This window comes from Vulpes lagopus, chromosome 7 (genome assembly GCF_018345385.1).
Source record: "Vulpes lagopus strain Blue_001 chromosome 7, ASM1834538v1, whole genome shotgun sequence".
Lineage (NCBI taxonomy): Eukaryota > Metazoa > Chordata > Mammalia > Carnivora > Canidae > Vulpes > Vulpes lagopus.
In genome coordinates, this window is record NC_054830.1 from 75,444,427 (window position 1) to 75,469,401 (window position 24,975).

The 24,975-nt window shown below is 36.9% G+C and overlaps 1 protein-coding gene across 3 annotated transcripts in view; it reads right to left on the reverse strand.

The window, feature by feature from the left end:
- The window catches only part of LOC121495465 (tomoregulin-1), a 129,074-nt gene that overhangs the window by 50,448 nt on the left and 53,651 nt on the right, over positions 1 to 24,975 (reverse strand). For all 3 annotated transcript variants that reach the window (XM_041762957.1, XM_041762953.1, XM_041762952.1), the window contains 3 exons: positions 12,276 to 12,385; positions 5,442 to 5,571; positions 1,379 to 1,405 (listed from right to left, as the gene is read on the reverse strand). In XM_041762957.1, coding sequence (XP_041618891.1) covers positions 1,379 to 1,405; positions 5,442 to 5,571; positions 12,276 to 12,385 — 267 coding nt within the window. The remainder of the gene's footprint in view (positions 1 to 1,378; positions 1,406 to 5,441; positions 5,572 to 12,275; positions 12,386 to 24,975) is intronic.

The window sequence follows — 24,975 nt, forward strand, 5'->3', positions numbered from 1 at the left end:
TAGGTAGATATCGTTCCCAAGTTCTCATGAACATTCCCAGATACCAGGAATCACAATTCTATGTATTTCTGAGGCTTCAGAAACATCAGGAAATTGTACAGTCACCACAAGCTCACTTAAGTTTATGTACTTATCTGCGCAAACCCCTTTGCCTTTCTAAACTCATACTCCCTAAAAAAAATTGTCCATGTACATCCTCAGAGCAAGACATCCAGTATTTACACTAAATAAACAAATCTTAAGGTCAACTTCCACTTCCCTAGTATAAAAACAATGACAATCTCCTTACTGAGTGGCTGACCACAGGGACTAGCCTACATGATCTCTCTTAAAATCTTTTCCAGCTCTAAGATCTAGAATTGATGGTCTGATCCTTCACATGTGATCCTGAAGCTTCTGCTTGAACATGTCCATTTAAATCATATTTGATTGTTGGAAAGCTTTAATTTTTTTTCCCCTGAAACTGTCATCACTGAACTTCTCAGGATGGTTCTTCCATTTCTCTAAAGTGACCCTTGAAGTGTCTTCTAACTCTGACATTTTAGGATTCTATGAAATGTGGAAATCTGAAGTAAGGTTTCAGGTAGTATTGGAAGGATCGTGACTGTAAATTTTCATTTGTTTAAATGTGAATTTAACATGAGTAAGTTTTCTTTGAGTGTATGTATACCCACAGTAATTCCAGCATTATTTTGCATACAGTTGACAGTATTACAGCTTCATCAGACTTGAAATCATCATTCCTAATTCTGACCATTTAGAATAAACTCTTGTTAAATGCTATTACCAGTCATTACTTTTTTAAACAGAAGTAATATATATATATATATATATATTTGTAAAATAAAATTAAGAACATAGATTCCACTATAGTTTTTCTGCTAGCCTTCTCTTTGCCGTGTACAAATCATTTCAGAGTTTTATAACCCTGCACCTTTTGAAAACTCCTTATGAGCAAAAATCTGTAAGCAAGGGGTTAGAGATTTACGAATACTTTGATCCAATCCAAAATCACTTGTGGGGATGATCCCCAAGGAGAAGGCACTTTTGTGCAATCTCAGTTTAATGGGAGGTACAACATTTCCACTTTGTGTGTCAACAAAACTTTAGTGAAAAATAACTGCATAAAACAAAGTGCCCTAGGGTTAGTGGACAGAGGGGTTGGGAGTGATGGCTAAGAGTTTCTTTCTGAAATAACAAAAATGTTCTAAAGTTGACTGTGGTGGTGAATGCATAACTCTGTGACTATACTAAAAGCCACTAAATTGTACATTTTAAATGAGTGAACTGTAGGGTACGTGAATTTTACTCAATAAAGCTATTAAAAACAGAAAATGACAGAATACAAATGTCCTTTAAAGGGGTACTTGAAACTCACCTCCTTCTCCAGATCCAGAGCCATTATCTGAGAAGAAAAACAAACAGTGAATAGAAATATTTTCACAAAAAAAAAAAAGAAAGAAAGAAAGAAAGAAAGAAAGAAAGAAAGAAAGAAAGAAAGAAAGAAAGAAAGAAAGAAATATTTTCACTGGGGGAAAACATTTTCATTGAAAATTTTATCTTACCCAACAGGAAAATTTCCTATCAAAAGTCAAACTGTGATGAGGTGCCTGGGTGGTCCAGTCAGTTGAGCATCTCATTCTTGGTTTTGGCTCAGGTCATGACCTCAGGGTTGTGAGATCAAGCCCAGCATTGGGCACCGCACTCATCAGGGAGTCTGCTCAAGACTCTCTCTCTCTCCCTCAACCTCCCTACCTCTATCCCCACCGCTCACCTTTTTTTAAAAAAATAAATCTTTTTTAAAAAATCAAACTGTAGGGGCAGCCCCAGTGGTGCAGTGGTTTAGCGCTGCCTGCAGCCCAGGGTGTGATCCTGGAGACCTGAGATCGAGTCCCACATCAGGTTCCCTGCATGGAGCCGGCTTCTCCCTCTGCCTGTGTCTCTGCCTCTCTCTCTCTCTGTCACTCATGAATAAATAAATAAAATCTTTTTTAAAAAAAGATACTTTGTGTTTAAAAAAAATCAAACTGTATCAGGACAGGGCACGATCCCAGGATCCAGGATCAGGTCCCACATGGGCTCCTTGTGGGAGCCTGCTTCTCCCTCTGCCTGTGTCTCTGCCTCTCTCTCTCTCTGTCACTCATGAATAAATAAATAAAATCTTTTTTAAAAAAAGATACTTTGTGTTTAAAAAAAAATCAAACTGTATTGGGACAAGGCATGATCCTGGGATCCAGGATCAAGTCCCATATCAGGCTCCTTGCGGGGAGCCTGCTTCTCCCTCTGCCTGTGTCTTTGCCTCTCTCTGTGTCTCTCATGAATAAATAGATAAAATCTTAAAAGAAAATCAAACTGTGATAGTAATTCTCATGTAGTATTTTTCTCATTTTTTTGATCTAGAACTAAACTAAATTACTATTATCTACCTATTCCATGTCTTTCTCCAAATAAAAATTTCTTGGACATAAATTCATCTATACCTGATACAACTTTTGTAGCCCATTTAGGAAACATGCAGGTGCCTTGCACAGAGTAAAGGACAATAGATACTGTAAAGTAAATGGCTATATAAAAATAATTTTAATTAACTCACTTAAGAGGTAAAAAAAAATTTAATTTTGTTAAAGCTTGAGAGGAATAATGAATAAGCTACTTTTATTAGAAAGGGAGGAAAAGAGCTTTGGGTCTTGCTCCAAAAATCTTAATGAAATCTGTGGATAAATGCCAAAAGCCAAAAGGTAAGAAAAAGCCTAAAGGCTTAAAAGAACTTCAGAATTGAGGTTTTCATGTTACTGATAAAATTAGCTTTCTCTAGGAAACCTAGCCAGAATGACTCTGACCAGTGTAGGTGAGACACTCATTATTAACAAAATTAAAGAGGCTGCCTCAAAATTATCAGCAAGAAGTCAGCCTAAAATGTAATTAATATCAAGTATTTACCCTATCAATCCTAAAAAGGCCAACATATGGTGCAGAGCACGTTACAAAGGGAGTAAGGCTATAGTATCACCAGCATGGTATAGAAAAAAAAGCAGAGATGGCAAGTGAAGAACCTGACACACTTTACCCAGCATTTTCAGGGGATAAGGGAGACACAGGCTCAGGAACTCACTCCGATATTTCAAATGGTTCCCCAGAGTGAGAGACAACACCTTTCACAATATCACTCCTTTCCCTTTAACATACTTTGGACAATAATCAAATCCCCAAAACATGGTAGAAACAGAAGGAACTAGAAGAATACATATTTTTTGTAATATCCACTATAAAATCTTCATAGGATTTTATAAAGTCTTAAATTGCACTCAGTTTTGATTGATCAATCATAAATAATTATATCTGAGTAAGGAGGAAAAGAATGGAAGAGCAGAAAAAGAAAGACAAGAAAGAAAGGAACTCAATTTAAAATTGTTTTATGACCAAACTTTTCCTTCTATTCTATGTACATTGGCTGGGTACATATTATGTGCTAGGCAACATGATAAATTCCACAAATAAATTGATAAGTAAGAAAGTCCCAGTGCATGAGTTACTCACAATCTGTTTTCAACCCATGCCCAATTTTAATAAATATAATACCTCATACCTTCCTTTAGTGTCCTTTAAAATTCTAAAAAATAAATAAATAAATAAATATTGTGACTACTCTGATAACATTGAGTTCTTCTTGTAGATTATATTTTCATTGCACACGTCTTCCCCCATCCATGCAACTCTATGCAACCCTGGGACTATGATATACCTCCCTCAGCAGGCAAATTGCCTTCCTGTTGAGAAGCAACTGCTCTGGCGGCAGGAGGCACACGTGTCAGATAAATGAGATACAGTATGATATATACAAAGAGATATGCACAAAGTGTGAACAAACTCTGCCAGGAGATACCACAGAAGAAAAAATTTCAGAGGAAAAAAGGCTAAACCTCAATCTTAAGGCAAAAGAAAGGAGTTTTCAAGTAAACAAAGGAGAATGTTATTTCTAGCACAGGGACCAGGACGAATAAAAAGAGCCAATGAGAGGAACAACACTGGCCCACCAAGCAACTAATGAGATCAATACAGCACCTCACAGTTTAACTCATTCAATCTTCATTTAACAATCCCAAGAGATGATATCCAATTTAATAATTTAAGTAACTAGGGCTCAGAGGGGCTAAGTGACTTGTCCAAGGTCATATAGTAAATAAGAGCTGGAGTTAACATCAAGTCTTTCAACCCCAGTGCAATGCTCTTTCCAATCTACCACCTTCTTCTATTGTTTAATGTTCACTGCCTATCAAAATACTTTGTGTCTTCAATACATGCTCCTCATAAGGGTATAAGGGATACATAATTAACTTGGGATTATAAAGAGGTCTATGTTCTTTTTTAGTTTCTAAACCAAGTCTGTGAAACACAAGGTACTTAGAGAAATATATAAGAATCACAACAAATGATAGTCTATTGGCCTAAGAACACAATCATTTCACCAAGCACCTAATTATTTGGTATAAGGAAAAGAATATGGCCTTGTCCAAAGATAGGTCTGGTCTTTGCCCTTAGCTTCTGGAAGGTAATCTATATCATACCTAATGGAAATGTCACGTTTAAGGAGGGTGCTGACCATATCAGATCTTAGGGTGAAGGCTGGCCACACTCAACAGTCCTAGAGTGAAGCCTGGGCACACCACAAGGACCAACCTTAGAGTGGGGAGCTCTCATTCACATGGTATTAGCGGACCTGGAGTTGGAGATCAACCACATGGACAACAGATCCCTCATGCTTATGTAATGGAGCCCCAGTAAAAATTCTGAACATGGGCACTGTAATATATAGGGAAAGAAATACAGGATATAAGAAGTGTCTACACCTTTACTACTAACCTTCATCCAGTAATTCTAATTATAATACTTCACCTATATCCCTGTCCCCAAATACAAATGCAAGTAAGAAACTTACATCAGTGCCTTCCAAAATTAACTACTACAGATTCAGGAAGGAAAAGAGAAGGAAGGAAATGCAAAAAACTGGAGGAAGATAGGTGACAAGGATTGGCAGGCAGAATAGAAAAGATATAAAAAGAGACAAGCTTGGAAAGAGACACATCCTGAAATGCCACTAATGGCTTTCTACGGATATTCTCCACCCTTTCCCATGCCAAGAAAATAAAAATCAACAAAACAAATCCGGTATCATTTCCCACACCAAATCCTGTTCTAATATTCAAACCATAAGGCAAAAGATACGCAGCAAAGTCCCCACGAAAATGGCAGGAAACATTAACAATGTAAGAGAAGTAACGTAAAAAGCAACAACATGAAATGCAAACAAAGAAGAGCTCCCTCACTCCCCACACATCTGATCCACACAGCAGTTCTGAGAATACACCTCTGACTGGAAATTTCCTTTTAGAAATCATGGTGGAATCATTTCTAACATTTATTCAGAAAAATACCACACATACCAGAGTAGCATGGTCCTCTTGCTACTACTGTTATCTCTTTCTGGTGCTTACAAGCAGCCCTTCTGAGAAAGCATTCATTTTGATAAGTGTCCCCATTTGATCCACAGACAGGAATGTAATTTGTATGGCACTGCAAAAGAAACAAAAATAAATTTTCAAAACTAGGCATGAATATTAATAGCTTACTTCATATTCATGAATGTAATACCATAGTATTATGACATACTTCTACTATAGAATCATTTGTTCTTTTGTTTTTTTTAAAGTATCACTTTATCACATCTTTTTTTCACATTTATAATGAAAATAACTATCAACTAACCATTAAAATGAGAATGAAAATCTCATGCTATCTACATTTGCTTCCTATAAAAATCGAGACAGGTAAGAGGGAAATTCTTGGCAATGTCTGCAATAAGCTAAGACACACTATATAATGTCATTTTATTCTTTTTAAGATTTTATTTATTTATTTGACAGAGACAGAGCGCACAAAAGCAGGGGGAGCAGCAGGCAGAAGGAGAGGAAGAAGCAGAGCAGAGAGCCCAACATGGGGCTAGATGCCAGGACCCTGGGATCATGACCTAAGCTGAAGGCAGATACTTAACCGACTGAGACACCCAGGTGCCCCATAATGTCATTTTATTATTAGCAAAATTCATTTATTCAATACTTCTAGAATGCAAAGTCCCAAGGTAAACGCTATAGAAAACACACACAAAAAAAACACACACTATCCATATGACTGTGGACTAGCATCATCACCATTTTCCCCACATGTAAAATGGTAATTATAATAAGCATCTACCTACTAAAGTTGTTGTGAGAATTAAATAAGCGAAATCCATCTTTAGCATTTATTTCTGGTCACAGTAAATTCTTAATACAGTCAGGAACTGTGCTGAATACAATAAATAAGAAAATAATAACAAGGTTGTGATGGTCAATTTTATGTGCCAACCTGACTAGGCCCCACAGTTCCCAGATTAAACATTATTCTGGATGTTCTATGAGGATGTTTCTGGATGAATTTTCATTTGAATCAATGGATTGAGTAAGCTCTCTCTCCAATGTTGATGGGATCATCCAATCCCTGAGAGCCTAAGTAGAACAAAAAAGCAGGGGAAAGGAGAACTGGGTCTCCCTTTCTGTTGATTTTGGACATGCATATTCTCCTGGTTCTGAGGCCTTCAGGCTTGGACTGGAACTAAACTACCAGTTTTCCTCAACCTCCAGCAAACAGACAGCAGATTATGAGATTTTTCAGCCTCCATAATCAAGCAAACCAATCCCTTATAATATAAACATGCTCCACTTACCCCTCATCCTGGGTGTGTGTGTGTGTCTGTGTGTGTGTGTGTGTGAGAGTGAGTGTGTATTTATTTATTTATTTCCTACTGGTTCTATTTCTCTGGAGAACCCTAATACAAAGATCTTATAAGAGGGCATGACACCTAGCAAGAGCAGATACTGATAAATTCAGGAAAAAAGACATAGTCCAGAGAACTCTAAGAGAAAATCAAAGAGGAAGAAAGAAAATAGGAGAAAAGTCATAAGAACTCCTCATTGTACATAACCCAAGATTATTGTTGTTTTTATTTTTCTTTTAAAGATTTATTGGAGGGACGCCTTGGTAGCTCAGAGGCTGAGCATCTGCCTTTGGCTCAGGGTGTAGTCCTGGTCTGGGGATCGAGTCCCACATCAGGCTCCTGCGAGGAGCCTGCTTCTCCCTCTGCCTGTGTCTCTGCCTCTCTCTCTCTCTCTCTCTCTCTCTCTCTCTCTCTCATGAATAAATAAAATCTTTAAAAAAATAAAATAAAATAAAGATTTATTGGAGACAGAGAGCACAAGTGGGAGGGGCAGGAGAGGGAGAGTCTTAAGCAGACTCCACGCTGACCACAGAACAAAACAAGGGGCTCAATCTCACAACCCTGAGATCATGACCAAGGCTGAAACCAAGAGTTGGATGCATAATCAACTACGCTACCCCCATAACCCAAGTTTTAATGGAAAGATGCAATTTTGATCGTTTTTACTGGTACAAAATAAAAGTAGCTCTGTTTATATAATGTGGTCAGATATAATAGCTCTTATTAGCAGACTGAAAAAAACAATTTTAGACTTTATTTAAAATTCTGTGATGTTAAAATGTGTTTAAATTATATGCCAGAAAGCTCATATTAACACTAAAAGCATGCTGAATCATAAGCAAGTTTTTTAAATGAATTGAAAAATACTGCCAAAACGCCCAGCAGAGAAGTGTTTAATGGACATATGAGGTGATTTTTCTTCAACTGGCAATAACCTAAGTCTAACTTGAATAGATTTATAAATTATAAGAAGGCAGAGTAGTCAAAGGAAGGTTCGTTCAGCAGCAGGATCAAATCATGCTGTAAGCCCTTAGGCAGTTTGCTCCTACAGGGCAAGCAACTTGTCTTCAAACATCTTTATATCCTCAGCATCTAGCACTGAGCACAAAGCAAGCACTGGATAAACGTCTAGTGACCTTAACTCCTAACTTTTATTTCTCTTTCTGGCTTTGCCACCATGTAAGAATGCAAGAAATCCAGACAGATCATGAGAGGATTTTCTAGCTGTCCAAATACATTAAACAGGTCAAAAAGGCTATTTCTTTATAATCTCAGAGTTGCAGGGAAAGACTTTCAATTAACGAAAAGCAGAACCATAAAGACAAAAATAAATATGATATGAAAATTTAAAACTTCTTTATATCAAAAATTATAAATAAAATGAAAATTACACTAATCTTTTTAACATTTTTATGATCTGTATAAACTAAAAAGGAACACTGTCGGGACGCCTGGGTGGCTCAGCAGTTGAACATCTGCCTTCGATCCAGGGCGTAATCCTGGAGTCCCACAATCGAGTCCCACATCGGGCTCCCTGCATGGAGCCTTACTTCTCCCTCTGCCTGTGTCTCTGCCCCTCTCTCTCTCTGTGTCTCTCATGAATAAATAAATAAAATCTATTAAAAGAAAAAACACACTCTCTAAGGTAAATACTATTGAGTGACCTAGTACTTGATTGAGAAATTAAAACACCTACAATTGACCCTTAAACAACATGAAGGTTGTTGTTAGGGATGACAAACCCCTGCACAGTCAAAAACCCATGCATAACTTTTGAGTCCCCAAAATCTTAACTAGTAATAACCTGCTATTGACCAGAAGCCTTATCAGTAACATAAACAGTCAATTAACACACATTTGGTATGTTAGATGTGTTATGTATCATATTTTTACAATAAAGTAGGCTAAAGAAAAGAAAATGCTATTAAGAAATCATTTAAAAGAGAGAATACATTTACAGTACTGTAAAAAATCCATGTATAAGTGGACCCACACAGTTCTAGCCTGTGTTACTCAAGGGTCAACCATATATGCTTATATAACACACAATATTTCTAGAAGGAAATACAATTAACTTATGTTGCCTTTGAGAAGAGCAATCAGTAGTCTGGAGTGAAAGGAAGACATTTTTTCATTGTATTATATATCTTCTTATATAATGTTCAAGTTGTTTAATATGGACATTTGTTACTCTTTGAAAAACATAAAAACAGTACCTACATCATAGGTTCTCATGAGAGTTTATGAGTTATAGAGACTTTTATACATATATACATATATTTTTTTAAAGATTATTTATTCATGAGAGAGAGAGAGGCAGAGACACAGGCAGAGGGAGAAGCAAGCTCCTCATAGGGAGCCTGATGCAGGACTCGATCCTGGATCCTGGGATCACAACCTGAACCGAAGGCAGATGCCCAACTGCTGAGCCATCCAGGCGTCCCTGTACATATATATTTAGAACTGCTAATGGATATAATGCTCCTCATAAGCAACATGTAAGTACTCAAATAGTGTACTGTATATAGTATATGCACATATATACTCAAGTACATATTGTTTACAAATCAAACAAGGGAAAAAGAAAATACTCCAAAAAATGGGCAAAGAATATGAAATACTGATTCATCAAATAAATGATCAATAAATATATAGCACTTTTTCAATTTCTCTAATAATCAAATGAAATTTTTTAAATTTTTTTTTGTTTTACTGATTTACAGAACTTAAAAGGATTAACAAAATCCACTACCAAGAGGCCAAGGGGAAACAAGCAGTCAGATATGTTGCTATTGGTAAGAATGTTATCTGCACATGAGCATCCCATTGGCTCAACAATTGCACAGCAAGGAATTTAACCTAAAGAAATTTAAGACAGTTGGAAGAAGGAACAGCTTCAGTCTTCCCAATACATGGGTGACTAAAACACCAATAAGAAACCTACAATCTGGGATGCCTGGGTGGCTCAGTGGTTGAGCGTCTGCCTTCGGCTTAGGTCGTGATCCTGGGGTCCCAGGATCAAGTCCCACATGGGACTCCCTGCAGTGAGCCTGCTTCTCCCTCTGCCTATGTCTCTGCCTCTCTCTGTGTGTCTTTCATGAATAAATAAAATCTTTAAAAAAAAAAAAAAAGAAACATCTCTATGAATAAACAAAATCTTAAAAAAAAAAAGAAACAAATCTTTCTGGATTAAAAATCTACAATCTTTCTGGATTAAAAACCAAAAGATAGAGTTCAGGGCAATCAGAGCCACTAAAAAGAGAGAAAAACTCAGAAAGGAGAGAGTCTGAAGAGACTCCAGATTCTGTTTATAAATTCAGATCAAATTTCTGGCTGACTCCCAAACCACTCATGGGGCTGACTCCAAGTAGCCCAGCTAAGGCTAAAAGTAATGAACTAATATTTGTGTTGCTTCCCACGACAGTTGAGTTCAGCCAACGTGACGGTTTCAAAAGTGACAATACTCTTCAGGGGAACCTAACAGAATTCGAACACCTTAAAATATCATTCACCATGTGTAGGATAAATTCAAAATTACTCTAATACAAAGAAAAAGGAAAACAGAATCCATTCTCAAATGGGAAATCAACAGAGATGATCCCTCAAATGTCCTAGATGCTCAAATTAGGAAAGATTTAAAAGCAGAAATAGCATCTATGCTCAAGGAAAATATTCCTGTAATGAGTGAAAAGACAGGAAATCTCAAGAAATCAAAACTATAGGGTGCCTGGGTGGTGTAGTCAGTTGAGTGTCTGACTCTTTGTTTCAGCTCAGGTTATGATCCTATGGTCATGAGATCAAGCCCCACACACTGGGCTCCACACCAGGCATGGAGCCTGCTTAAGATTCTCTCTCTCTCTCTCTCCCTCTTCCTCAGCCGCCGCCCCCCATCCCTCCTTCTCTCTCAAAAAAAAAAATCTGAAAATAAAAACTCATTGGATGGACTGAATGGAGAGGACAGAAGAAAGGATCAGGGAACCTGAAAACAGACCATAAGAAATTATCTAACGTGAAGAACAGAAAAAAAGTAAAAGTCCACAAGGACTTTTATATACACTATGTACACCAATACCTTCTTTTAAGGAAAGAAAGCCACTTTAGTTGCTATCCCCTTTAAGAGGATTTGGGGTGCAGGGAGGGAAGACAGACACAACACACGAGCCAAAACATTCATTGCATGAGCAGCCATGTAGGGATGGGCACAAGGTTGGCTAAAGCCATGTCAAAGGTGACTATTGTGAGTAAATAGTGGATTGCAAAGTCCCTTTTGACTAAGAAGAGCCTGTCTATCCTGACAATAGTGTAACTCCCTACTCTTCCTCTGACAATTTATAGTTTTCAAAGAGATTTCATATGTAAGCTCTCTAATTTTGATTTTTATTACAATATCATAGAAAAGGATAGAAAACATGCCTTCTCTTCTCAAATGGATCATACAGGAACTTCCTGAGGTGATAGGGTTACTAGAAATACTGTCCTATGCTTTTATCCCTAATCTCTGTATCCTTTCCTTCCCTTAAAATCCAAAATGGTGGGTACAATTAGAATAAGATCATGAGTGGAAAAAATTCCAGTTTCTTCTTTGTTTCATCTCAAATCCTGAATCAGGGACCATCTCTCCTGAGCAATATTCTGAAGCCAGATTATAATTTAATCACTACAGTAAAAAGGAAGAATTGAATGTAACACATTTCCTTTCTTTTTAGCTTTTTTAAGAAACAGAATCACAACTTAAAAGAGCATCTTAAAAGCAAAGATGTTAGTTTGAGGTTCCCCTGTCTAATTTATCTCTAACCCTGACCTACCCTGAGGCACCAAGTCAGCCATATTATTTGGCCTTAAAAGATGAGACAGCAGCAAATAAAAAAGGAAGGGAAGAGCATAACACACAAAGAACTTGAATCCCTCTGTTACATACACACTTGAAACTAATGTAACATTGTGGGTCAACTATACTTAAAAAATTTAATGAACAGGAAAAAGACTACAAAGAGAAGGAAAGGAGGGAAAATACAAACTTTTTGGGGAGGGGAGGCAGAGGGAGAGGGAGAGAGAGAATTTCAGTCAGACTCCCTGCTAAGCATGCATGGATCCCATGTGGGGCTTGATCCCATGACCTGAACTGAAATCAAGAGATAGACATTCAACCAAATGAGCCACCTAGGTGCCCTCCCAAAAATGTCAACATTTTAAATAAGAAATTCATTTCCTTTCAGTGTAAATTAGAACTTACATTTGAATAGAACTTTAATTTTTTTCCAAAGCATCTTCACACCTATTTATTGCCAGTCTGTCCTCTTAACCCAAGGAAAGAAGTATGGAAGGTACAAATAATAGTACTTCATCTGACCACAAAAAAAACTCAGTAGACTGTGAACCCAACTTCTTTCCAGGGTTCTTTTTTAATTTGAAGAATGTAGAATAAAATATTAAAAATGTAAAATTTTTCAATACGTTTCCTCACCTGAAACTGACATGCACATTTCAAACCGTCCCCATCTTCTTTACAGACTCCTCCATATTTACATGACGATTCATCACAAACTCTTACATCAGACTCCCTCACATTTAATTCTGAAAAAGAAGGGGAAAAATGTTTCATATATGTACATATATAAAAGGAAAAAAAACTTAAAATGTGTTGATAACCTCACTCACAAGTATAATAATATGACATAACATACAAAAAGCAAGTCCCATAGGACACAAAATGTTCAAAATTCCCCCAAGGAGAATCTTGCAGAATAGTATGCCTAATAGTAACCCAAACTAAAATAAAACTCAAATTTTCAGGATTCCACAGAATTCTCAAAGGTAAATCTACAGAATTTTTCTACTTGGCCTGCCAAAAGCTTAAGACAGTCTTCTTACTATTGTCTTAATACCACAGATTATTTTTCTAATAGATTTTTTAAAAAATAATCTCTATATCCAACATGCGGCTGAAACTCATGACCCCCAGATCAAGAGCTGTGTGCTCTATGGCTGAGCCAGCCAGACACTCCCTTAGATTACTTTTCTAAGGATTAAGTTACTTTTAAGGAGAACAAATAGGGATAACTGAAAGAAATTTTAATTCTTTTGCTACCCAAATAAATTTCAGATGATCATAATTCACTCTAGACAAACTAATTATAAAAGAATTTATAAAGTAAACTTGAATTTCACACAATAGAGATACATATGGAACATTTATGTGCACAGAATTTAAAAGATTAAAAATCTTACTCTTAAAATTTTTAAATGACTAATTTAATTATACTCTACCAGGGGAAGCAGAGCCAATCAACAATACTAGCATTCTGTGGTCATTTCGTTCCTGCTCCAAGACCATTGGTCCTGCTCTGGATCTATCAAATTAAGCTTTCTAGAATCACACAGAATTGTGGAAAACACCATAAAGCAATTTTTATATCCTCCCTATTGGGAATGAGAGATACAACAACAAACAATAAACAATAAAATGATAGCAACAATAGCAAACAAAAAACAAAAGATTGTTTAAAAAACTCAGCCCATTGCAGAGGTAAACAAATGAGACTGGGGACAGGAAGGCCTCAGTTGGCTTCTGACTCTGTCTGTCACCCAGTAGCTGAGGGACTCTAGGAAGAGCACAAGGTCTCCTGCAGCTGTGGCTCATGATGAGGTAGGTCTTGGCAAACAGATCTCAGAGAGCATTTCTCCAGCAGTCCCCCATCCCTGGTTATTTTCTAGTTCTAGATTTCAAAGGAGGACCCAGTGGACTGAGTCAAGAAAGTTCTGTATCTAGGGACACCTGCATGGCTCAGCGGTTGAGTGTCTGCCTTTGGCTGAGGTTGTGATCCTGGGTCCTGGCGTGAGGTCCCACATTAAGCTCTCAGCAGGGAGCCTGCTTCTCCCTCTGCCTATGTCTCTGCCTCTCCCTGTGTGTCTCTCATGAATAAATTTTTTTAAAAATTTAAAAAAAAAAAAGAAGGTTCTGTATTTAATCACATCTGTCCTGATGACATTTCATTGCCTCTCTTTGCCCCATTTGTTCTCACTGCTCTGCAACAGTGTCTTGGGTCTCCCACTCCTCCTAGCTGACCCTCAGAGGTACTGGCAGTCAAGTACCTAAATACCCAAGGGAGTTAAGTCAACATTACCTATCGGAAAAACCACTCTCAACCAAATACTATACCGCAACTAGGTGTAGTATACATCTATGTAACTACAGGTTACAAATTTTTTTCTTTTCCTTAAATGAAACTTACGGTGTTTGAAAAAAAAAAAAAAAGACATGAGCTGAAACTTAGCAGGAAACTATTAGAGCTATTTTGTTGTTCTCACTGTTTCACAAATTATTTCAGGCACAGATGATCATCCTTTTATTCTTTCATCTTGGCCATTTGGTTATGGAGGCTCTATGCTCTTGGTTTCCCATATCTCCCAATTTTTGCTTATCTCTCTTCCCCTTGATGATTTGCATTAGCACTTGAGGCTCAATCCTAGGTGTGGGATTTGCTTTTTTTTTTTTCTATCTACCTACATTCCTACTGGGAACTTGTACAAGGTCCAGTTCCAATTACTATCTAATATATGTACATCTTGAAACCTAAGGAAGATTAACTAAATATTAATAAAGAACTGCTCTGGGGAAGAGAATAAGAATGCATAATATCTTTGTTCAACTATAGGCTTAACCAGTTTTAAGGGCCACAGAAATAAAAATAATTGTACAACTCAAGAAATAAAATTTAGCACATTTTTCCTCCTTTTCTTTGTACCCTTAAAGTTCACACTGGGTTCCAATACAGTCAGACATATAAAATAAGAATAAGTAGCTTTTATTCTGTTTATGGGCCAAGATTATGCTCTGAGTTGCTCTGAGTTACTCTGACTTGCTACTCGGGCTTGAGATTCTTTGAGGTATTGTACCTATTGTATTTTAAAAGTATGATGGGATTGCAGTCTAGAACCTAAATCATCCCTGTCACTAAGATTCACACATCTCTGAAGACTGAGTTTGTTCAAAGCATCTGTTTGCATGAGGTACTAAGAAACATTCTGGGACAATAATCATCCTTACTAAAGAGAGGCAGAAAAGCTTGGCCCAATAAACAAAGCTTGAATAGGAGGAGTGGTCCCATGCACAGATTGGTGTCTATCACTTGGACTGCTCCTCTAGCCCAGCCCCAAGAGTTCATCATCAGAAGAGCTATAATGAGAAACTAAGTAACAGCTTTCACTAAAAGCTTTGAAACAGCAGATATGAAGAGTTCTGCTTTGATGTCCACACAAGATATAATAGCAGGGGAGAAAAGAGGATGGGATACTTCACCAGCCCCAGCATCAGCATTGTATGTAGCAGGACAGCACAAGGCCAAGGAGATAATCAGGCACAGAGATACACCTCTGCTATTTAGGGGCAGCAAACATGGCAGGAAGAAAAAGATGTGCTATGTGGTAGTGGCCAGAATACATTAGTGAGCCCACATGAAACAAACACCCTTTGGTGACTCCAAGAATAAACTTAGGGGGGAGTAATTTGGGGAGCTAGAGATCCTACATTAATAGGTAAAGGTAAAAGTCATGAAATTCTGATTGCATTGGTTATTAGTCATGTTTTATTTTATGCCTATCCTGTTAATAAATGCATGCTATTTTCATGTGTATGATGTGTTAAATGTGATTATTTAGTTGATCAGGAAACTATTATCGACTATATATCTAACACTATGCTAAAAAAATTGGGACACAGAAAAATATATAACGGAGTCTACGATTCTTGCTAACATATGGAACAATTAGTGATGAATTCAATAAAGTCTAAAGGAGAAAATGCTGTTCTACAGGCTATGATTGCTCTCGGAATTTCAATAAGTAGGAGATAGAGATAAAAATGGATTTGAAGCAGAATATACAGTGTCAAAGATGGCAAGACTTGCACTGACATTGAAAAATTAGTAAAACTTTTTGGCTGATTATAAAACTGATAGAATATTTTAAAAAACTAATATAGGATCACTATACAGAATTTAGAAACAATTTTTTTTATTTTTTTTATTTAAAAAAAAACTATTTTTTTAAGAGTTTATTTATTTACTCATGAGAGACACAGAGAGAGAAAGAGAGGCAGAAACACAGACAGAGGGAGAAACAGGCTCCATGCAGGGAGCCTGATGTGGGACTTGATCCCAGGACTCCAGGATCAAGCTCTAGGCTGAAGACGGCGTTAAACTGCTGAGCCACTGGGGCTGCCCTAGAAACAACATTTAAAAGGTAAAGAATGTTTTAGGGGTGCCTGGGTGACTCAGTCAGCATCTCCCATCAGCTCAGATCATGATCTTGAGGTTCTGGGATCTACCCCACATGGGGCTTCCTTCTCCCAGGGTGTCTGCTTCTCCCTCTGCCCTCCCCACCACTCATGCACAGGCATACATGCACTCTTTTGCTCTCTCTCAAATAAAATCTTTAAAAAGTAAAATAAAAATAAAGGAATGTTTTCATTGCCTACAACATATAAAACTAAAAGAGAATTTTCTTATCTAGAAAAATAACAGAAGTGAAAGTAGACACAAATAAATAGTACACATAAATATTAATATCAGTGGTTCCCTAATCATGCCCCTTATGAAAACTGGTGTCCTAGAGTGTACCTTCACTAAAATCAAATAAGAATTTCATTTTCTCATTTGCAAGGGAAAAAAAGTCAATGGAAAGAATTTTCTCATTTTAAAAGTTTTCTTTCACATATTTCTTTTTTTTTTTTTTTTAATTTTTATTTATTTATGATAGTCACAGAGAGAGAGAGAGGCAGAGACACAGGCGGAGGAAGAAGCAGGCTCCATGCACCGGGAGCCCGATGTGGGATTCGATCCCGGGTCTCCAGGATCGCGCCCTGGGCCAAAGGCAGGCGCCAAACCGCTGCGCCACCCAGGGATCCCCTCTTTCACATATTTCTTAAACCTTCAGTATCTGAGATTACTTCCTTGCTAGTTAACAACAAAACTAATGGTCCACAAATAAGTAAAGAATATTAATAGAAAAAATCTAAGTGTTTCATGAGAACACAAGATCATGAATCCCACAAGCTCATAAACATACATTTTAAATTGTTTTGGTACTGTGGCAGTCACAGCTAACTGCCTACCCTGGATCTATTCTTACTTCATAGACTACCTCAATTTTGTTCAGGGAAGCAAGCTCAGCTAAATAATCTGTATTTCCCAGACTCCCTTGCAATGTATCACAGTTCATACATAAGAACTGTCCCTTCCTCCTTCATTCTTCCATTCTGTCCTGCCTGGAGAGTAAAAGCGTTGCCTAAGGTTGTACTTACATGTACAAAGATGAAAGCTACAAGCTAAAGATGGTAGACCAGGACAACAGCAAGAATATGGAAAGAGAGAATAATTATAGAATCATCACATCTATCCTGGATTTCACCCATTCAGACTTACTGTTATAAGAAATAAACAAACATATAAATTAAAAAAGCCCTTATCATTTAAGCCACTTATTGGTCAGATCACTGATACATGTAATAAAACACAAACCTGACATATTGATTGCACACAAATTTAATTAAGATAAATACTTCTAAGCAAAAGTCTTAAATAATTTGGTGCTACATCATCCACATGATAAATTTATCAAGACCATCTGACTTCCTGATATTCTTACTTCTCTCACAAACTGAAAACCAATGCCTTAGCTCAAACTCAATACAGAAGGAATTCTATTTTGGGATCATCTTCTGAATATTATTTCAAGTATTTAATATAGTACCAGGCATCAAGAGGGCACTGTACTACCTGTCAGTGATGATTATGATTACACAGCTGCCTTCCTGAACCCAAAATGGAAATTCAGCAAAACAGGTGAGCCATTATAAAGGCCCTCAAACTTCAATTCTTCAAATAGAAATATTTTACACAAAGAAACACTCCAAACGGTGGCTCAAAACAAAAATATTTTGTTCTGGTTGCAAATGTGACCATCATACAATTTTCTAAATGTAAAATTCATCTCAATTTTCACTAAGATCTCAAAGCTAGGAAACAATATACACAAGAGGAAGGAACTCTGGGAAGCCAGGATGGCTCAGCGGTTGAGTGCCTGTCTTTGGCCCAGGGCGTGATCCTGGAGTACCAGGATCGAGTCCCACATCAGGCTCCCTGCATGGAGCCTGCTTCTCCTTCTGCCTATGTCTCTCTCTCTCTCTCTTTCTCTCTCTCTCTCTCTCTGTGTGTGTGTGTGTGTTTCTCATGAATAAAATAAATAAAAATCTTTAAAAAAAAAAAAAAAAGAGGAAGGAACTCTACTCACTGTGAACCTGAGCTGCCAAAATCCCCAACTATCAGCAGCACTAACTAGGTTCAGGCTACAGTTCAAAATGAGACCCTTTAGCCCTCCAGAATGGTACGACCTTTCTACCACCCCTCCATTAAATAGAAGGCAGTCTGTGGGATCTTGTGAGAGAGCTAACACCAGTAAAGAGCCAAAACTGAAAAAACTTTGTAAGATGTTACAATAGAACTCAGGGCTTCTCAACTTCAACACTACTGACATCTTGGGTTAGATAATTCTTTGATGCAAGGGGCCATCTTGTTCACTGGAGGACTCATAAGTATTTTAGCTCCAACCAGGAGAGTTGGTCTTGTGCTTCATCCAGTCCATGTATTTGTTATTGTAATTACACAGTTTCAACATTTCATAAGAATGAAAATAAACTGTTAGGAAAGGATCCCCGGGTGGCTCAGCGGTTTAGCGGCTGCCGTCAGCCCAGGGTGTGATCCTGGAGACCTGGGATCGAGTCCCACATCGGGCTCCCTGCATGGAGCCTGCTTCTCCCTCTGCCTGTGTCTCTGCCTCTCTCTCTCTCTCTCTCTCTGTGTCTCTCATGAATAAATAAATAAAATCTTTTTAAAAAATAAATAAATAAAATAAACTGTTAGGAAAACAAAACTGAATGCTATAGAAAGACTTAAGGTGAGTTGCTTTTAAAGAGATGGTATTGCATTATGTATAGGCAAGAGAAAAATCTAGAATTCTGCATCCACAAGTCTTTAAGTTCTTCTAAAGGGATTAAAACTAGAATTTATAACCAATGTATGCTTATTCAAGAAAGGGAAAATCCCAACTATTCTCAAAGATAAATCCTGGGCCCTCTTTCAAAATAGTGTTTAATAGGGGCAACTCAGTGGCTCAGTTAGTTGAGGATCTGACTCTTGATTGTGGCTCAGGTTCTGATCTCAGGGTTTGGGATCAAGATCCTGGTTGAGCTCCATGGGGGGGGGGGAGTCTGCTTAAGATTCTCTCTCTCCCTCTCCCTCTGCCTGCCCCCTGTTCTCTCTCTAAAAATAAAAATTAAAAAATTAAAAAAAAAACAAAAACAAAATAGTATTTAATAAATCTATATTACATTTTTAAGTTCAAATAAAATGTTGCATGAATTTATAAAACATTTTTTTGACTGTCTACTTTAAAAACTTTCTTGATTAACCACTAACTACAACAATCTTCAGGCACCAACACAAGACAGATCCTACTAGGTATAAAAATGTTCTGCCCTCAGTCATCCCCCTGTACCCTCTCATCTTGCTTCATCTCTCTCAGCATTCTCATCCACTTGCACTACTTCAGTCTCCAACTGCATTAAAGCCATCTCATCTGCCATTTCCAGTCCTCAGAGCACCGCAGGGGGGATGTCCTATAATGAATGCGAAGTACTTATCAACATGTGGGCACCTTTAGTTCATCTCTAGTTGATTCCTTATTGACTCCCCACAGGATATGTTCAAACTCTTTACCTTGTTCTTATTTCTTAAGAATAACCTCATTTCAATGGGTTTATACACATTAGATGTTAACAGTATTTCCTTTTTTGGAAAAACACACCAATCCAAACTGACCGGATCCCCAGCTGGATGGTTTCACTCTCAAAACAAGGCAAGAATGTCCCTGACCCCGTATCCAGCTGTTTATGAGAACATTTCTCTGAGAAAAACCACAATCTCTACACTGTAAACAGTAGAAATATTTAAATACTTTAAATATCCCACACCAGAAAACGGTGTGGTACAGCCAAGGAATACTGTAGAGCTGTATATATTATGTGGTAATATGGAAATATGTTCATAAATGTCAAGTGAAAAAGCAGAAGACAAAACTATACATATGCACTATCATTATGTATAAAAAACACATATAAGAAAACCCAGCCAGAAAAAAACAAAAATGGTTAAGGGACTGTGTTTATACCAGTTGAGCAATGGATGATACTCTCTTCTTTTCAAGTTTCTATACTGGTTTTATTTAACAGGGAAAAAAACTCCATGTGATTTCAAACCCAACCCCAGAAGAGAGTCTGCTATTATGGACAAAGCACTCGTTTGAATGTAGAGAAGGGCCAGGTTCATATGCTAGTTCTTCACCTTTAAAATAATAACATCTTCCCTTCCTTAGATATTGTAATGGTTAGATGCGTACTAAAAAGCAACAGTGCCTAGAACAAGTAGGTATACAATAAAAATTTTCTTTCTTCCTTTCTCCAGACCAATCTAATGACACAAATCACTGAAAATACATTTCCAGGTAAAAATCAAATAACAGATTTAGTAAATGTTGACTTGAGACCAAGCAAATGAGATAAGTTAGAAATTAAATTCTCTTCAACTTGTTTATTAACCATATTATGATAGTTATCTTCTACCATAAAAATATAAGAGGGAAAATAAACTGTACTCAGTATTTCATGATACAAAACCAAAAGTAGTTTACATTAATATTAAAAAGTATCAATGATAGAGATGACTAAAACTCTCTAAGCTATATTTAACAAAAGAAATTTCACATATGCCACACAATTATCTGACTGGTATTTTTCATCGCATTCTACATACTACTGCCAAACCACCCTTTGTTAAGTATCATTTTGAAAGTGTCAATCCTCCACCCAACACCTACAATCATTCCCTGCTGCCTCAATTCTTAATGCCTCTGCTTAGGCAAGGTGATGGGGAGGACAGTCTACTACAGGATCAGAAAGAAGAAAAGAGCCAGATCCTGAGCCAGGTATTAAAGGTACTCTGGGCCTTTCCAGAGTCCTAATTATAGTTTCCAAACTGGAAAACTCTCTCCTCCTTTTTCTGACTAGCTTGGCAAGCCTGCGTGCTTTCCCTCTTGCAGATCCATAAACTGTTATATTTCAGTTATTAAAAAGAATGATGAAGAATCTCCGTACTTCCTAATATAACACATTAAGTTTTTTAAAAAGCAAGGTTTTTTTAAATGTATGACACAAACTATTTTTAATGTCTATATACAAAAATCTGAAAGGTATATACATAAAAATATGAAGCACAGTTATCCCTTGGTAGAATCTGAATTTTCTTCTTTATTCTATATTACTCTGAACTGCCTGAGTTTTATAATGAACTTGTATTACTTCTTAAATCAGATAAAATAAATATGTGCTACAGCATGTAAGAATCCTGAAAAAATGTTAGGTGAATGAAGCCAGGCACAAAAGGCCACGTACTGTATGATTCCATTTATATGAAATGTCCAAAATAAGTAAATCCATAAAGACACAAAGTCTATATGGCTGCCACCTGTGGCAGATAGGAGCAGATTAGTATTAGGGTTGACTATTAATAGATATGGAAATTCTCTTTGGGGTGGTAGAAATGTTCTATAATTATACAGTAGATAGTAGAGATGGTTACACAACTTATTGAATATATTAAAAACCACTGAACTACATACTTTAAAATGGTAAACTTTACACTATATGAATTATATCTCAAAAAACATAATTTTTAAAATCATATAAAACAATCCTATTAAAATTTTTTTAATGAAACAAAGAAAAATGAACAGGCATTATAATTTGATGTCCAAGAGGCAGGCCGCCCTAAGACAATACTGCCTAGATCAGTACCCTGGCTCTGCACTGATCAGCTCTGTGCCTCAGTAATTTGATCAGCTCTGTGCCTCAGTAATTTAACCACTCTCTACCTCGCACCTGTAAAATGGGGATAATAAAAGTACCTATCTCATAATGTTGGCAGAGAAATAAAGATAAGGAAAGCACTCAGCACTGCATGACACATCATAAGTGCTATACTGTTAGTTTTCCTTATTATTATTATTACACCAGCACTGGAGAGGCTATGGGAAATGAGCACTCAAACCAACCATCAAAGTGTGAATCAGTAGAACCTCTCACAAAATAATGTGTTGGTATATAATGAGTTTTATTAATATTTATCCTTTAACTCAATAATTCTATTTCTAGGAAATTACGATAAGGAGAGAAGAAAAAACGTGTATGGATGCATGATTGTTAACAGCACTTTTTATAACAAAGTAGAAAACGGCCTCAGTATCCATCTGTTGGGAATTAATTAAATAAATTATTGATGAAATACTAGTAGCCATTAAAGTATACAGTAGAAACACATAAACTGATATGGAAAGACCAAAATCCACGGTGAAGTAAAGAAGAGCAGGTTATAAAACTACAGGGCTATAATCCAATTTATATTTTACAACATACACATATTTACACACATATTTTAGGATTTTTTTTTAAGATTTTATTTATTTTTTCATGAGAGGCAGAGACACAGGCAGAGAGAGAAGCGGGCTCCATGCAGGGAGCCCAATGTGGGACTCGATCCAGGGACTCCGGGATCACGCCCTAAGCCAAAGGCAGAGGCTCAGCTGCTGAACCACCCAGGCGTCCCATATTTTAGGATTTTTGCAAGTAAAATTAACACATTTTCTCCATCAAAAAATTTTAAATATCAATAAATAAATCTAAACACAACAATATCACCTTCTGGTTCAATTTCTAGCCACTATTCCTTAGAATTGCAACACTAAGTAAAATAGGAGGTAGCGAGAATCCAGGAAAGTCACCCACAAAGACAAAAATCTACAAAACAAGCTACAAGTTGGCAAAGGAAAACTTGAAATTATTTTAAAAGCACATTTAAAAAGGATTTCACAAAACTCTACTGCATTAGGAAGAGTTCCAGACTTGTAGTTCCAATTATTTGATTAGATAACGCTATGATATTGGGCAAGCACCAAATCTCTCTCCAGTTCCCTGGAGTAAAAATCTCTCATAGAATTTCAAGGAGTAAATGAGATCTTTACAAAAGAGCAATGGAAACTATACAGGATACTTTTCATCTTTAGACGAAACAACCCAAACTAAAACTTTACCTTTTTTTTTTTTTTAAAGATTTTATATATTTGAGAGACAGAAGAAGCACAAGCGGGGGGCGGGGGGGGGGGCAGAGAGTGAGGGACAAGCAGACTCTTCACTGAGCCGGAGCCCCACACAGGGCTCGATCCCAGATGGGGCTCCAACCCAAGGTCCTGGCATCATGACCTGAGGCAAAGTTAGATGCTTAACTGACTGAGCCACCGAGCCACTCCCAAAACCAAAACTTTTAAAAGACACTATCACAACCCCAAGACTGTTGTAAAATAGTGAAGAATTCAAAACAAAACAAAACAACCCCAGGTCTAATTAAATGGTAATCAGGAAATACAATCTGAAAAAGAAGGGACCAATAATGGTAAACACATAGCACCACCTAAAAAATACCTTAAACCACTTTAAAGAGAAAAGTATATGAAAAAAATGAACACAGGACACTACACACAGACTAAAATGACTTGTGAAGAATGAGGAATCTAAATGTATCATTTAGACTATAAACAATTGAACTGATAGAGAAATATCAGCAATATAGATTCACTTGCAAAACAGTATTAGATGAAAGCTAACAAGACCAACTAAACTTAAAAATCTCAAAAGTCTGGATGTTATACTATGTTGTCAAATTGAACTTAAATTTTTTAAAAATTCCCAAAAGAGGGACACCTCAGTGGCTCAGTTAGTTGAGTGACCAACTCTTGACGTGGGCTCAGGTAATGATCTCAAGATTATGTAATCGAGTACCACATGGGGAAAAAAAAATCCCTGCTCAGCAGAGAGTCTATTTCTCTCCCTCACCCTCTGCCCATCCTGCGCTCACACTCGCTCTAAAATAAATAAATAACACTTTAAAAAAAATTGGGGGCACCTAGGTAGCTTAGTTGGTTAATTGTCAGCTTTTTATTTTGGCTCAGGTCATTATGTCAGGGTCAGGAGATGGAGCCCCTAAGCATCAGACTCTTGATGTTGGTCAAGCCATGATGTCGAGGTCAGAAGATGGAACCCTCTGTAGGCTTTGCGATCAGCAGGGAGTCTGCTCTGAGATTCTCTTTCCTCCTCTGCCTCCCCCACAAATAATTTTTTTTTTAAATCCCAAAAGGTGATCTCACTTATGAACCAGATCACCAGATTAAACAGAAAATGCCAAAGCAAATATGAATATCAAGAAAAAAGTTCAAATTTTTTATGGTATAAAATGAAGCAATTACAGCATAAACACTGGAGAATGGCAATCATCACGGATTGCTTCTTTGTATCTTTCTATATTCCTCAAGTTTTTTACATCAAACAAATACTGCCTTTATAACAACAAAAAAAGGTGGTTTTTTTTTAACCATGGAAGAGAAAAACTCAGAATATCTGCACAAAAATAAGAGAAATGGAGCTGTGGCTGAAAACATAATACCTGTCAAAGTTTCTGAAGGCAGAAGAATGTGTTAAGAACTTTAGAACCTGAAATGACTTTTCAAAAAATGATGAGACAACTGAGCCATGAAAAATACATGACACCTGTAAAAAAGAAATCTATTCAAATAGTAACAAAGGAATAACAGTAAAGCATCTAATAAACTCAAAGCAAATAGTGAGAGAATTTTAAGATTTAAACAGAATTGCAAAGTGTATGAGAAGAGAATGTATGCCAACTCCTAAATGCTCATTTATCCCATGAGAGAAGCTAATAATGGAACTAATTTTAAGAATAATGAAAATAGTTCTGTTAAAACAATGTTTCTAACAATGAAAAATGGGGGAAGGGGGGAGAAAGAGGAAGGGGATAAATGGGTTGACATTATCTCCCAATCCAGATTAAAAGAAACTGAGAATTTAAATTCCATTAAAGAAACTACATATACAAGGGAAATAAAAGATCAAAAAAAGTGAAATAATTGGTTATAATAAAAAAAAAAGTAATAAATGTTGACCAGGATGTGGAGAATTAGAACATTGCTGGTGAAATGTAAAATGG